Source organism: Plodia interpunctella, chromosome 28, assembly GCF_027563975.2.
Source record: "Plodia interpunctella isolate USDA-ARS_2022_Savannah chromosome 28, ilPloInte3.2, whole genome shotgun sequence".
NCBI lineage: Eukaryota > Metazoa > Arthropoda > Insecta > Lepidoptera > Pyralidae > Plodia > Plodia interpunctella.
This window is the reverse complement of record NC_071321.1, coordinates 2,454,703-2,471,556: the sequence shown is the minus strand read 5'-3', so window position 1 is coordinate 2,471,556 and position 16,854 is coordinate 2,454,703. Positions and strand designations below refer to the sequence as shown.

At 37.5% G+C, this 16,854-nt stretch overlaps 2 protein-coding genes and 1 long non-coding RNA gene across 3 annotated transcripts; all 3 read left to right on the top strand.

Annotated features, from left to right (window-relative positions):
* Nucleotides 1–470: 470 nt before the first annotated feature.
* LOC135309997 (uncharacterized) lies at nucleotides 471–2,249 on the top strand. Its single transcript, XR_010370274.1, has 2 exons — nucleotides 471–1,304; nucleotides 2,031–2,249. It is a non-coding gene; the product is annotated as an uncharacterized LOC135309997 (long non-coding RNA).
* Nucleotides 2,250–6,790: 4,541 nt separating this feature from the next.
* Sgt1 (suppressor-of-G2-allele-of-skp1) lies at nucleotides 6,791–15,921 on the top strand. Its single transcript, XM_053766187.2, has 6 exons — nucleotides 6,791–6,972; nucleotides 10,746–10,862; nucleotides 12,678–12,879; nucleotides 13,149–13,240; nucleotides 14,652–14,756; nucleotides 15,548–15,921. The coding sequence occupies exons 1-6, from the start codon at nucleotides 6,940–6,942 to the stop codon at nucleotides 15,653–15,655; spliced, it is 657 nt and encodes a 218-aa protein (XP_053622162.1). The 5' UTR covers nucleotides 6,791–6,939; the 3' UTR covers nucleotides 15,656–15,921.
* Nucleotides 7,435–9,214, top strand: LOC135309690 (RING finger protein 44-like). Its single transcript, XM_064436885.1, has one exon. It carries the CDS (start codon nucleotides 7,571–7,573, stop codon nucleotides 9,080–9,082), a length of 1,512 nt encoding a protein of 503 aa, XP_064292955.1. The 5' UTR covers nucleotides 7,435–7,570; the 3' UTR covers nucleotides 9,083–9,214.
* Nucleotides 15,922–16,854: the final 933 nt, after the last annotated feature.

The window sequence follows — 16,854 nt, the reverse complement described above, 5'->3', positions numbered from 1 at the left end:
CATAAGCCAAGTCTGAAGTGTACATCAAAAATTGAGGCCTAAAAGGCCTAGTCTTTAGTAATAAATCCAAATAAAACATAACCAAAAATATAAATATTTTTGTTTTAAGTCCAATCAAATTTCCATAAAAGTATTTGTTACAAATTCATATAAAGGTTTAAAGCATGCAGGATTGGATAAGAGTTCCTGAAGCGAGCGCGGGATTGCTTCAGAATAATTATAAATTTGTGTTAGGCGGTCGACTAACACAATTCTTTGCAAACAGAAATTGGAACATTCGTAAAACAAATGATGTAAAGTTTGATCTGCAATGTTGCAATAATTGCATATAGGAGAAGACAAAAGTTTAAGACGAAACAGATGAGAATTAAAACGACCATGGCCAAGACGAAGACGACAAACTATAGTATAGAACTTTCTACCAGCAAAATCTCTTCCTTTTACAAACCAAGGTCGACCTAATTTATTATTGATTCCCGCATACCATAAACCCTTGCAATTCAATTCCCAAGTCTCCTTCCATTGTTTGTCAAAAAGCTGTGATATATTTTGTTTTAATAAAGATAGAACATCTCCCGCTGGTAGTGAGCAAGATTTTAATTCAATGCAGTTACCATAACGCACTATAGTTTTGGCGAAATAATCTACACTTTCGTTACCCTTCACACCTATGTGTGATGGAGTCCATAGTAATATTATATCCTTATGATGATTCTGACAGAGATCATAGTACTTTTCTCTTATTTTATGTGTTATAAATGAGGTGGTAGAATCAAATTTTGGATTATTAAGCGAACTTAAAATACCCATATTATCAGTAATAATAATCCAATTATCATAGGAATGTTGAGAAATGTATTCGAGAGCTGAAAATATTCCAATTGACTCTGCCGTATAAATGGAAGCATTATTAGGGAGTCTACACCCATGACCCGTTTTGGCTTCTAAATCATAAATAGCCATTGAGACAGCTGACGTTGACGTATTCTTTGAACCGTCTGTATAAATTTGCTTGTAACCTCTGTATGATTCTAATTTGTTGTAAACATCCTCTTTAAATTCAAGAGATTTATCTATAACAATTTTAATAGGATAAAATTTGCTTTCGTAAGAACCTGAATAGCATGGCAGGATTACACTTTCATAAAGATTATTTTGAAGTTTGAATTCGACAGCTTCTTTAAGACATTCTGTTAAGTTTGAAGAAGAATTTACTAACTTAGGCATTAAGGGGTGACCTGTTGAAGAACAAATTTTGAGCAGAAATTTATAGTTAAGATAACGGAATCTTATGGCTAAAGGAGGTATGTTACATTCAACTTGCATTGAGATAATTGGCGTAGACATCATAGCACCCAAAATAATACGAAGACCTTTATTCTGAATTTTTTCCAGCTTATCTATACTTTTCTGATTAGCATAACAAAAATATGCATATTTGAAATGACTTCTAACTAGGGATTTATACAACATTAATAAAATTTTGGGGTCTGAACCCCAGTAAGTAGCAGATAATGTTTTAAGAATATTAAGAGCTCGAAGACTCCTGTTGGCTATAATATCAACATATTTATTAAAATTATTATTGTTTTGAAACATGACTCCCAGAAATTTTATTGACGAATCAGCAGGCAATAAATTACCCTCATACATTATACAAATATCCCTAACTTTAATAGATTTTTTTGAAAATACAACCACTTTACTTTTTTGTTTGCTGATGCTCAGCTGGAGATAGGTGAAATATGAGTTCAACCCAGCCAGGGCTGAATTCATCTTTCTGTTTATGTCTGACATATTATCTCCTTTGCAATATACAGCCAGGTCATCAGCAAACTGTAAATTATTGACATCCAAACCTAGATTAATATTTAAGCGATGAATATACAACACAAACAGCAAAGGACTCAAGATTCCTCCTTGACTTACACCTTTATATGAATATCTTGGTCCTATAAGATTATTATTAAACTTCACATATAATTTCCGTTCATGAAGAAAATTAAAAATCCAATTTACAATTTTTTCAGGAAGTCCCAAGCTGATTAGAGTGGCAGAAAGAACATGCAAGTTAACATTATTAAAAGCACCAACTACATCAAAGAAGACACAAGCCAGAATTTTATTGTTTGATAAGGCCTCCTGAATGTCCAAATTCAAGTGACACAGACTTTCTCGAGCTGATCGACCACGGCGAAATCCAAATTGATTATAAGGCAATAAATGGTTACTCTCTACATAAAATTCAAGACGTTGTTTTAATAACTGTTCAAAAATTTTGCCAACACATGAGGTCAAAGTAATAGGACGATAAGAGTCTGGATCATTAGGAGCTTTATCTGGTTTTAGAATTGGAATAATACAATCCATTTTCCATTGTGAAGGAATTAAGGAGTTCTGCCATAGCAAATTTAAAATTGTTAAAAATGTTTGTTTATTAGAATCATTCAACAATTTCAACATTCTGTAAGATAAATAATCTAGACCTGTTGAAGTATTTTTTCTAGAGTTAAGGGCTGATTGTAATTCTTGCATAGAAAAGTCCTTCAACAAATAAGAATTATTGGTTGTGTGAATAGAGGGAACAGTAAAATTATTTTCAACTGTATCTGGGGTGTATTTATGAAGAAAGTCAGTTACCCAATTGTATTCAGAAACAAAATTTGTGGAAGGAGAGTATGAATTGTTAATTTTTTTAATTTTCTTCCAAATTTCACTCATAGAAGATAAACGATTTAGTGAGGAACAGTATTGCAACCAACTGAATTGTCTTTCGCGTCTTAAAATAACTTTTTAATAGCCTGAACACGTTTCAAATTAATAAAATTTTCTGTAGACGGACAAGTTTTAAATAAAATATAAGCTTTATGAACATTTTCAACTGCTTGAGAACAAATGTGATTCCACCATGGCAAAGATCTACGACTTGCATTGATGCTGGGTGCAACAGAATGTTTAGCTTTGGGAGCTGAAGCTTCAACAGTACTAGAAATTATAGAACAAAAACTATTATAAGAATTGATGGGATCCACATGATTAACATTGAAATTAGACAACAATAAATTGACCTGTGCTTCATAAGTCTTCCAATCAACCAATTTTAAATTAACATGTTTTAGCAAATTTGAAGAGTTATGAAGCATATTATTAGAATTTGGTCCTAGACACAACCTTGTTAATGTAGGTAAGTGATAACTTCCAAGTGGGTTGTCACAGACCTGCCAATCACACTGTAATACTAAACACGATGAAACCATGGTGAGATCAAGACCATTAGGTCTAGCAATATTTGAACCAATTGTAGTAGGCACATTGCTGTTTAAGAGAACCAAATTATTTTTATCTATAATATCTAGAATGTCCCTACCACGAGCATCAGTAGAATGACAACCCCAATATGGGTGATGAGCGTTAAAATCTCCTGAAAAAATAAAGGGTTTGGGTAAAGAAGAAATTAAATTATTCAATTTATTACTACAGAATCTAGGGGTGCTAATACTAGGACAATAAACACTAACTATGGTGACAGATTTACTATTTAATTGAAGAGAAATTGCCACAGTTTGTATTGAGTTATCAGATGCAATAGCAAAATTAGAGAAATGAAAAGAGTTATGAATTAAAATAGCTACCCCATTGTGGTCATTGCCAGAGTCATTTCTTACAACAGAGTAGCCTTTAATATTAAATTTGTGGTGTGGTCTTAACCACGTTTCTGATATAATAGCAACATGTATATTTTGATCATATAAAAATTTCTGGAAGTCAAGTCTATTACTTAATAAGCTTTGTGCATTCCATTGACAAATATTTATTATACCTGTGAATTTTCCGAACAAACTGAATTTGTCTTAAGTATATCCTTAAGAGTGTCTGCAATAGTTTTAGTATTTACAATAGTGTTATTATTGATTTTATTGTGTGTAATCACCTTTATGATTGCTTCAGTGATGAAGCTGAGCATTTTAGTGTCAGAGAGAACAAGTTTTTGGAATTCTTGTGAATTTTTTGGATTAGTAAGTGATGGAAAGGCGTTGTTTTTCAAGGTTTCAGAATAGGATTGTGGAATAATCTTGTTTTTATTTTCAATAATTTTTTGTTTTTTTACTGGACAAGTGCCTGAAATGGCTATATGATTGCCTTTGCAATGAATACAAACTGCATTCGCTAAAGAAACATTACAATTTTTGAAGCTATGGCCTTCAGTGCAGATAGAACAACGTTCTGCATTTTTACAAAATTTGGCAAGATGGCCATAACGTAGGCACCGGAAACATTGTTTAATCGGTGGAATATATGGCAGAACAGGTACACGCCACATTTTTAAATAAACATAATCAGGTAAAGACGCACAAGATGCAAACGTAATCGCCACGGTCTGAGTGGGTTGTAAGTTATAAGATTCGCCTTCTTTTACTTTACGCATTATTCTACGAACACAAATAATTTTTTTTGTTGTAGTAGAAAGAACTTTAAAGATTGTTTTGTTTGACAAGTCTGATGGAACATTAGTTATAACACCAGTTATTTCTGTAACCGCTGCCGGAATAGAAGCAGTGATGCGATGTTCTCTATGGAAAGTAGCATTGTCCAAGAATGAATTAGCCATGTTAGGATTATCGAATACAACCCCCATTCTATATTTGTTGACTTTTTTTAAATATTTTATCCCTTTTACAAAGCGAGTGAAACTATTACTTAAATACATCATATCTCTGGAACCTATTGGGACATTTTCATCCGAGCTAGCTATGAACACGACGTGCTCATGCCCTGGACTATCTTCAGGATATCTACGACTATAATCGGCGACCCTATATGGTTTGTATTTGTCCAGTGGCGACTCTGACGCGTCAGAGTATTCTGAGTCACTATCAGAGCTCTGGATTACCGAATTGGTTTCATATTCTTGCTCCTTCTTTTTCCTCTTCTTGCCGCCCATCGCTGGAAAGGTAAAAACTTACCCCGACCTCAGCAACACTTTATACAAAACAGACTATAGAAAATATATAAATAACGAAATTATATACAAAAGGAAAGGTATTTACAACAAGATTTACAAATATATACAGATTTTGCACAAATTTAAATTTTCCCAGAAAAAAAGACCGCCGTCGCTTCCAAATTCCCGCGCTTTTTTTTTCGATGACCATCTGATTTTGACAGTTTAGGTTTTAACTTTGACACCGCTGTTTGGGCTAGGAAAGTAGCCCAAACAGCGCCCTGCCTGCAAGGAAAGATTAACAATATAGGTTAATCTAATGTAGGTTAAATAATACACGTGCATTTTGTCACTGCTCCACTAAAGAACATTACAATGAAATTCTTATATCTGTGCACTGCTCTGGGGCGCGCGCGGGGCCCTTTCAATATCTATGGCACAAATCTGACTTGATCTCCTGAAATAGGGAGTATTACTACAAATTTATCCCGCCAGACTACAGCACTGTATGTTAGGTACACAAAAGCTTTGACGCCTTTTGCTATGTCGATTAAAACGTTTATTTTGGAGTACTTTATTAATCCTTTCATTATATAAGCATTCGTTGGTGAAAATATACAACAATATAGCATACTCGGGTGCCGAAATATTGGGAAAAATCGTTTTCCATAAGATAAAAAAACTTCGAAAACCATGGGATACGCCTCACGCTGTAAAATTTTCGAGCCAGTAAACGGTCGAAAAGAAGCTCGATACACTTCACACGTGAAGACTTATTAAAATATGGACTTCACACAGGTAAGATCTTCAGTCAAAATCAAGTTTATATCAGTTATGACCACAGTAGACCATATAATGCAGAACATAGGCAACCTAAAATAGTGTTATTATTTCCAGGATAATCCACTAAATCCTTCCTTTTTCCTTTAAACTCGCACCACGATTGCGTAGAAGGTATTTTTGGTCATAAATCTGCAACGATATTGAAAATTGGCGCTTTTTGCCTCCATAGGCAATGTTTGTGAACCTTAGTTGTACCAGTAGCGCCATCTGCCCTGAGCTTTGGGTAATATGCATTTATGTATTATGGTATTCCATGCTTGATCTTGACTTTCGTCAAAGTTTTCGTTTCGCTAAAACAAGAGAAATAAGAAAGAAGAGAAATGCGTATACATTAGAAATAGACGAAAAAAACGGGACAGTGTGCTTATATATTTTCGCTTTTGGTAAAAGAAAGTCGTGTTAAATTTTCTTAGAAAATGACCGTTGTCCAGCGAACATAGTTAAACATAGTTATAAAATAACGCCATCGCCAAATCATCATACTCGTACACGAGAAAAAAACGGGACAGAGCGCTTATGAGAGAGAGAGAGAATATAAAATTAACTACACATAGCTTTAATTCATTAGCACTTAAGCTATTTGTTAAAATTAAAAATTAAAACTAAAATAATAAATATAAATAAAAAATTGACACTAAAGAAGAATATTATGATTACAAAATGTAGAAGTAGGTAAAATACGGTAACGCCAAAGTGCAACATGTTGAACCAGGTATAAAACATTATGGTTCCACTATGGTTGGTAAATATCTATATTACTTATTATATATTATAACTAGTACATAGGTAGGTATACCTATGTACTAGTTATTTGCCGGAACCGCGTGAAAAAAAATTGAATTTGGGAATCGACTCATTGTTCGACTCCACTATAATTAACACTTTGGTGGAGATGATTCTTAATCGATTGATTCGATTTTGTATCGATATTAGAAAGTCAGCATGCACGGTGGTGGGTGGATGAGTAAGCATCAGTAGGTGGCAACACTGATTAAAAAGTGAATTAGTGTGAAATAAAGTAAAAGTGAAGGCGTAGTTTGAAGGCAATGAGATTTGTTTTCATCAATAATTGATTACATTTTGTTACTAAAATAATTAAATAACACGTCGAAAGAATTCTTGTAATTATCTACTCAAGAACAAGAGCTAAAATAATGTCTGATACAAAGGAAACGGCACCTGGTGAGGTAAGCTCAATATCATTTACTTGTAACCTTTATGTAGAATATTTCGAAAATAACATAATTGGAACTACATTATTGGCTAAAAACCGTTCACAATATACTATAAACCTATATGTGGCTCGGTTAAATGATTATTTTTGGGTTAGACCAACATAAATCTTTCTTTTATGAAGAAATCCATAAAGTCTATTTGTATTGCAACTCACAACTTATTACAAAACCATTATGTGGGAAAAAGGTTAGTTATCTGGATTTTTGTGACTTATTATGATAACTAGCATTTTTAATCACAGTAAGTAATTGAGATAAAGCATAAAGAATGTCTGACCTATCATGTCTTTTTATTTTGATACCTGTCCCAGTTAGCTCATTTTTTTGATCTAAGACTAATATTGTTTGTGTTTGATCAAATTAACATCTGGGTCATGTCCCAGGGCGTCGAAGTCAAAGAAGAGCACCAACTTGGACGGATATGATAAGGTCATCTACACACCACCTACCTGCATCAGACCTTAGCAGGCTCAGAATCGTGTTACCTGACGGCCCTTGACCAGAGCCACGACTACTGATTGTCACGACCCTCAGCCATGAGGATACAACTATGATGAAGAAGAAATTTACGTTAGAGCGTACGCCGCCTCCGCATTCGCATATGAACCATGCGGGACCTCACCACCATCACCACATGGACACGAATCCACTAGAAGGTCCAATGGAGTCCGTGGTCAGCAGTGCAGGATCATCGGACGACGGACTGTCTTCCAAAGCTGGGGACAGCCCTAGCAGGAAACGGAGAAGGATCTCCAGGCATTTGTCTTCCGGAGAGAGCGACATATCAGTGTCTGCGCCGGCGGTGGAGCGCCGGCCGCCGCGGCACCACTACCCGCCGCCGCGCCGCGTGCGCTACGGCTCGGGCGGCGTGTGGCGCGAACAGCCGCGGCCGCCCGTGCTGCTGGACATCAACCCCATGTCGCTGCGCGGCGGCGTGTGGTCGCACGCGCCGCCGCACGCGCCGCACCGCGACTACCCCTCCCGTAGTCAGATGTCGCTGCGCGGCGCGCGCCTGTCGCAGTCGTGCGCCATGTACCCCCCCCACCCGCAGCACCGGGACCACCCCTCCAGGAACCAGATGCGGCTGTCGCCGTTGTCGGGTGCGGGCGTGTACTCGCACCACCACCCGCAGCACCCGCCGCACCGCGACTCCAGGAACCAGATGGGCGGTATGTACGCCGGCATCCAGTACCACGGCAGCTTCGCGCCGCCGCCACGGGCGCCGTTCGCTTCCCCGCCCCACCCTCATCACACACACTACCTCGCCAACTCGCAGCGGGCGGAAGGCGGTCGGCTGCAGCTACTGGGAAACGGTGACGGGGGACTGTCTCCCTTGCAGCCCGCACCGGAGCTGCATCACGCTCCTCTGCTGCTGGCCACAGAGCCGCGGGGCGCCCCGCTGGACCTCATGTCGCATCACGCTCGGCATCACGCGCTGTCGTATCGCCATCGGCGCAACGGGGGCGGCGTGGGCGTGGGCGTGGGCCCGCACGTGGTGGGTTCGCCCAGCCAGCCGTACGTGCGGCACGCCACCCGCTGGCCGCACCACCCGCTGCATCACATCCACCCGCAAGGCGGCGGCGGACTGGTGGTGCCCCCTCAGCTCCAAGCGCAGCTGCATGTGGCCTCACCGCTGTCGCTTCCCGCGCCGCCCACATATCAGGTGTTCTTAAACCTCCTGGCCATGTTCCCGCTGTCCCCTTACGCGGAGGCCAGGGGTGTATCGGTTGTATCTAGCGACGACTCGCCAGACTCTCCGGAGACTGAGAACTACGAGGCGCTGTTGTCGCTCGCGGAGCGCCTGGGCGAGGCCAAGCCGAGAGGACTGGCTCGAGCGGAGATCGACCAGCTGCCCAGCTACAAGTTCAGCCCGCAGACGCACCAGGGCGAACAGACGTCATGCGTGGTGTGTATGTGCGAGTTCGAGGCGCGGCAAACGCTGCGCCTGCTGCCTTGCGCCCACGAGTTCCACGCCAAGTGTGTGGACAAGTGGCTGAGGTCCAACCGAACATGTCCCATTTGCCGCGGCAACGCTTCAGAATACTTCAGCAATTCGGAGTGACGCGGCCGCCCCCGCGCTTCCCCCGTGGATGTTACTCCTGTGGAAATTGTCTCCGCTGACAATCTCTCTTCTGTGGACTGTGTTAATGTTGCTAAATTAGGTGGTGTGCTCCCTGGTAGTGACGTCATAGCTGATAATGGAACTCGTTTAGACTGTGTCTCTTCTGTGGATAGTGTTTTTGGTGATGTGTGTTCGTAGCGACGGCTTCACGTCTGTGTGTAGACGTAAAAGACGTTTTTTATGCAATGCTTGGTTAAACTTTATTACTTAATAGCTGTGTGTTCCCGCAGCTTCGCTCCCGCTGTACCGGGTTCTGGGTAGCCTATAGCCTTGCTCATTTATGTGGATGTAATGCACCGAATTTGTAAAATCAGGCTGGTGATTCCAGAGATCAGCACGTTTGAACAAACAAACAAATCCTTCAGCTTTATTATATTAGCATAGATATTAGATTAGTATAGATAAGGTTTTTGCAATTAACATAGTCACATCCAAAAAAACTTAACATTGTACACTTAGTTCGCAAATAAATGAATATTAATATCATATCTTTTTTAATTGAACTTGATGAACTTAAAATACGTTTTTTTTAACTTTATGTAATTCTATAAGTTGAAATTTATACGTAAATAAGAAAAATACTGGTAATGCACTGGTTGAAATTATCTCTATAGTTGTATTCTTCATGACTGAGGGTCGTGGACATGATGTGGAATGAAACAAGCAATTTCTTGGCAATGTTATTGGAGATTTTTGCCTTCAGGTATAGAAGGCAATAGGCTTATAATTTCTACTTGTTTGTATTATTTTCAGTATAATTAATCAAAATATTAATTATTATACATTTTTTAATATATACTATTAAATTTGCCCCTATATGTAAAAAAAATATGAAAGTTGTCTTCGTACAGAAATTGCAAAAAGTACATAATATTTGTAACTGCTACCAACTTTCACTGGTTTTATGCAAAGTGCGCACTTCTTACATTTTGCGTCGAGTGCTCATATTACAAGTGAACATTATGCCGAACCTCTCAGTTTTCGATTTTTCACTTTCTTCCACACAAAACTTGCTGACTGGAAAAGGTATATGACAAACAACTGATTTCAAATATGCTCTTCTCAGAATAGGAACTTTTTAACAGTATTCAAAAAATAAATTATCAAGTCTACTAACTGGGTCTGACTCAGGTCATAGATTAACAAAAAAGGAAATAATAACAATCCGGACTCAATTTAACATAGATGTACCATTATTTGATACAAAACAGCATAATTGTTCTTTTTTAAGCTTCCATTTTGAGAAGTGTTATGCGTCAACGCTAAAAAATGAGACTAGGTCAACTCGCAAACTATACAAAACATATATATACGTATATATTGTCACAATTTACGAAAAGGAATTTTACAACTAAAATGAAAAGTATACAGTTATTTTTTATAAATCGTGGCAACTGTGTCCAATATAAAACTAAAATATTTTCTAATAAAATCAATTATTAAATCGGTTGGTAACATAATCTTCTGTTGTAATTTTAGTGTAAAATATGTTTTGATGTAAATTGTAAATGCAATGGGGGCATTAGTGTGCGGGTTGACCCTTAAAACCGTTCTATTTCTTTTTATGACTAAAACGGTCAGTCTGTGTGTTTCTTTTTTCCAGCCTGTAAAGCCGAGAATAAAACACGACTGGTATCAGACTGACGCTCAGGTCGTCGTCACCATCTTGTTGAAGAATGCGCCGGTTGATAAAGTCAAGGTGCATTATGGGGAGAGAAACGTCAGTATCTTCATTCATCTATTACTGGCAATTTGTATATTTTATTTTTTTTGCGACTGTGATGCCCCGTCGACCAGGGTCCGCATACGTGTAAAGCTTAAAATGTTGCATCGGCTGGAATTTTATGACCGGCAGCCTGTCTGACGTCAACCCTCCTTGGGAATGCTGTTGTTGCCTGTCAGCTTGCAAGGCAGCTTCTTACAACTTAGTCGCCGATAAGATAGCCACGGAAAAGCCTGTTCTATTCTAGGACGGATTACATATACAATACCGGATGATTCACAATCTGAGTAGTTTATGTATTTGTACACCTAGGGGTAGGTAGAAGAGTCTAAGTGACTTAACCTAGGTACAGAGTAGATAATGGTATCGCGTGCCCTGTGAGATAAACGAGAGGTTTAAAAACAAGTGTTCGAATACACATAACAAGAATCATGACACTGACGATCATAAAAATTGTCATTAAATTATGAAGTTAGTATCATGGATTTAATAAGTAGTTGTACAGAGTATCTACTAATTCCATGGTTAGTATCCACTCGGGCTGAGAAGATGTCACAAATGAAGCCGTAGAGGTAAAATAACTCATTTTTGGGAGGCTTAGATCATTTAAGTTGGGAGGACATGATACCTTAAACTTTAAGAAAACCAGTCAAATGCCATCGACACGAAAAGAGGAATATGAAACAAAGACTTTATTTGTCTAATTCATTGATTCTAGGTCAACTGGTTTAATCGTATCAGTTTCGTTGTAAACTCGCAAAATATGCAACACTAGCTGCTCCCCGGGACTTCGCTCCCGTGGGAATTTCGGGATAATAAGTACTCCATGTGTTATTCCAGATTATATTTTAATCCTAATGGTTAGCTGGGAGAGAATGCTTTTAGTATAATATATAGATATATATATATAGATAAGTTCTTCATTTGTTTATAAGTGTGTGTTTTACTTGGAACAATATAGTTTTATAAGTAAATACATATTTTAACTTTGTAACAAATTTCATAATAATCGGTCCAGTAGATTTTGCGTGAAAGAGTAACAAAATACATCCTCACAAACTCGCATTTATAATATTAATAGGATAAATGGTCATATCTTTTGATCGCGTTGGCTTACAAGTAGAATTATCATAGCTGAGTGAGTAGATTTTAACAGGAAACTTACCTCCCATTTAGTACACGATGAAAGACATTTTTCACTTCTGCAATTTATACATCAACCCATTGAAAGTTATGCCAATGTAAATGTGACTCCTCAGTCTGAACATCTGTTGTGAAGAGCCAGCTAGATCTCAGAAAGTAATTGATGAATATTGTTGAAAATGATACATAATTTTGTACATGTTGCATATAGTCCCAACTAGTAAATTGTTTATATTCAATGATATTCAAAAATTTTAACGTACTTCCTCAATCCAAACCCTGGATCACTGTGACAGCAAATCATATATTTTTACGCCACTCCTTGAATGTATAGTACGTCGTGGGATATTTAATGGGCACCAACATACGTGATACTTCTCCTCCTCCTATCTTAAGAAAAATTCTCGACTGGTGGACAACTAACTGTTATAAGAATAAGTACAAATATTAACGGGACTTAACACGAACCTTTTTGATTTAATGTAGCTAACGTTTCAACGACCTTGCAGTCGCCGTGGTCGCAGCCATACTGGAGTTTTTGCGGTGTAACCAAAGTGTGTAGTTATGTGTTCAAATTGAGAAAGTTTAAAAAAACATGTTTATTTTATTGGTTCCGTTTGAGGAACGCTAAAAAAAAGCTAGTATTCGATTAAAGCCGTATGATTTCAGCTTTCTGTAACTAGTGCTATGCCTGGAACTGATGCGGAGTACAGTCTAGAGATAGAACTGGCTCATGAGGTTGTACCGTCTATGTGTTCCTATACTGTGACGCCGTCTAAGATCGAAGTCAAGTTGCGCAAGAAAGAGGGGCTGAGATGGACCCTTTTGGAGGGGGAGGGCAAGGAAGAGCAGGTCAAGGCTATACCTCAAGGTGAGTTGAGTGGAACGATATATAACGACAATAGTTTATATGTTTTCTGCTTATGATGAGACAGCATAAATGTCCACTTCCTTCCTGCTGGTTGACAGTTTAATTCACTGTGTGTGTGTGTGTGCGACTATCTGCCACTAGATTGCGGTAAGTAGCCGTAAAAGTCATGACAGATGCCTTTAGGTGACTTGAATAAAATCTGACACCAGTGTTAGCAATAACACACTCGATATGATGATGAGTAGGTATTTAATCATTATATTTTTCAGCGGTGCTCGACGCATCAGGTCCGGTACAGCAGCAGCCGCCCAAACTGTTCAGAAAGGACTGGGACAAGATTGAAAAGGACATCAAGAAGATGGTATGTCTATTGGGAAATTTCTCAAAACCATCGAAAATACTAATCCCTCTCATCTTTACATATTATAAAAATATGTCCCATTGTCGCGTCTGTCTGTGTGGACGCGATTAACTTGTTTAACCCGACATTTGACTACCGGACGGATTTTTGTACGGTTTTCATTAATAGAAAGTGTGATTTCTGATAAAATTATTAGGTGTATAATTTACTAGCGGCCCACCGGGTAAAACCATGATAAAAAGTAGCCGTATGCCTGCGGCTTTTCCCAAGGGAACAGTTATTTTTCCGAGATGATAGGTACCCTATGTCCTTCTCCATACTTCAAACTACATGTACGCAAAATTTCAATAAGATTGGTCGAGTAGAAAGAGGTAGTGAACAAACTTACTTTCACATTTAGTTAGGATTACGATTAAGTTGAGATTTGATAAATTTGTAGTAATTTGATACCATTTCCAATCATTTTGGAGTCGTCGCAATGTATCTCTCTAATCTCCAGTATCTATTTCCTGTCACACTCGCTTCCACTCCTAACTTTTCTCCCTCACACAGTCCATCTATCTCTTTCTTAGTCTCCGCCTTCTGATTTCTTAAATCATAAAAATATATTTTTACTGTTATATTAATTTATGGACATAAAAATTATAACAATAAAATTGTATGACATTATGTTGGTACAATAATTATGTAAAGGGATTTTACACAACCCATTGCTTGCAACTCCATTATAACGTCAGTCGTAACAATTGATCAATGATAATGTTTACGGTATGACTCTTTCCGTTACATCATTACATTATTGAAAAAAAATTTTCCTTAAGCGCTGAACAGACTCGGCGCGAATTCGCCCTAGAAAGATAGATCGAGTGAGAGGTTCTGGGTGTAGAAAGAGAGATATACATATCTCTCTTTCTACACCTAGAACCTCTGTCATCCATGAAACTATAGATAACAGTGGAGCCAGTACTTCTAAGAACTTTTTTGATAAGTTACATATATTGATCTCTTTCATGGGCCCGACCTCCTGAACGTGTACCTTTCAGCGCGCAAGGAGAGCTTGAGGTTACCGAAAGGGATAGCAATACTTTGGATCAAAAGATCTTGGGAATACTGTTTCCAGTCTTAACTATAGCTTCACCATGTCAACGAAATTTATTCAAAGTTACACTTATCCTATCCTAATCCTAAATAATACTATAAATGTGAGAGTAAGTTTGTTTGTTACCTCTTCACGCTCTATCTACTCAACCTTCATGAAATTTTGCATATATGTAGTTTGAAGTACCTATGGAGAAGGACATGAAGATTGGTTGTGTAGATAGAGCTAGAAGAGGTAACAAACAAAATTACTTTCGCAGTTATAATATTAGTTGGGATAAGTAACTTTTTAAGAACTCATATTTTTTTGTAGGAAGAAGAGGAAAAGCCGGAAGGGGACGCTGCCCTGAACGCTCTCTTCCAGAAGATATACGGAGAAGGCAGCGACGAGGTGCGCCGCGCTATGAACAAGAGTTTTGTAAGTCGTACTTTTGTGTTTATTTGAGGCGGCGGTGGCCCATATATAGATAATAATAAAACTATTTTATTTGCAAAAACATATGTAATTTGTTACATAAAATCTTAAACACCCATAACTTAGACTCTACATGCCCATTATATATTTGCATACCATAGAATGGTGTGCAAATATCAATGCAAGTCGCTGTTTTCAATATAAAGTTGTTGAGAACTGTGATCGAAAGGTCCCAGGTGCGAATCCTACTCGTGTCACATGAGTTTGTATGCAAATCTGACTCATGTATGGTAGTTTTCATAGACCACCATTTGAATTGCAATACCGAATATTATTTTCTACTCTCTATAGCACAGACTGCAGCTAATGTCACTATAGATATGATTTTGCAGGACTGTTCGTTATCAATTGACGACCTCGTGGCGTAATGTTTACGACGCCTGTCCGCTATGTAGAAGTCCTTCTGGGTTCGATTCCCGGCGCGATTGTACGTGTGATCACAAATATTTGTAAGCGGTTCAACTTGAACCAAAAATACATCTTTTGTATATGTATGTTTGTAACGCGATATCTTTCAAACCGTTGGTCTGATTTTAATGAAATTTTAAAAGGTATGTAGGATCTGTCAATAGAATTTTTAAGTTCGTGGGGCAACAAAATCGGTTAAGTCGTTTTAGATATTCACAATTTTGTAAAAACTCGTCAAAAATGTATTGTGTTCGTGAGGTCTAAGTTCGCGGCGAACAACTATAGTTATTTATATCATTTAAATATATTATTTGTATTAATTGTAGGTGGAATCGGGCGGCACAGTTTTGAGCACCAATTGGAACCAAGTGGCCAAGGAGAAGGTGGATGTGAAGCCACCAGATGGACTTGAGTTCAAAAAATGGGAGAACTAAAGAAACGAATTCATGTCCTGATAATGCATTTTGTCATGGATAGTTACACCACTAATAGTAGATCGCATATAACTCTTATGGATGGATAAGATACCTTATTTGTTGTTAATAGGGTTCATAATGATTTGTCTTCTAAAATATGTAGATTTTATGGCATAATTAATTTACACATAAGTTTTATTCTCAATATACTCAAAATGTGTTTAGTTTTATTTTGAGGATAAGACTGTACGCTATGAATTAAAATAAATATTTGAAAATTAAAATCGGAAGTTTTGTCTTAACAATATTCCTAATAATCCCAATGATATTAGGCGAAAGTTTGTGAGTATGTTTGTTACTTCTTCACGCTCAAACGTCCTAGTTTTATGAAATTTGTTACCGAGATAGCTAATATCTTGGATTAACACATAAGGTACTTTGTATCCCGAAATCACGCGATTCCCGTAGTATTTGGTCAAAAAATCGGCTAGTCAATGTCGCTTTATAAAGTATATATACAGTACATACTGTGAATAAAATAAAACTTTATAATAAAAAAGTAAATTATCTTATAATAATCACGCGGGTAACACCGCGGGGTGCAGCTAGTAATAAATATTAAGGGCTTATAAGTAAATACTAGTCTCGAATTTATTTATGGCTATAAATAAATTCGAGACTTGTATTGTGGGATATGTTATGTCGTAAAAATGAACAAAAAATTTTAGTATCAATTAAATCAAATGCTATATTAGTCTCTAGCACAAAAATGAGTATCATACGAGTGTACACAAGTAGTCTAGTTTAAAAAATTACAAACTAACCTTACTCGAGGTATTTACAAAATATATCGTAATAGGTTAAAATTTGGACAAACAGAGTTTCAATTATCAACGTTCATAGTGCTACCGAAAATATGGTCGATCACAAATCAGGTTCTATGTTTTTATTTAGTATGGAGCGTTTGTACGAATTAAAAATGTGTGATTTTATATTTATCATATCTTTGAAATCATTGTCATTATTACAGTAATTTTGTGTATTTCTATTAATTTAGTGGGCTACAAATAGTCATCTTTGTCATCTACCCTATTCGATAGTTTCAACCATGGATTTAGTAAGTACTTCGTTGTACGGAGTACTTTACTTACTAATTCCATGGTTTCAACATCGACAGTTGACTTTGAAATCATGTATGGCAGTCAGTACCGATATTT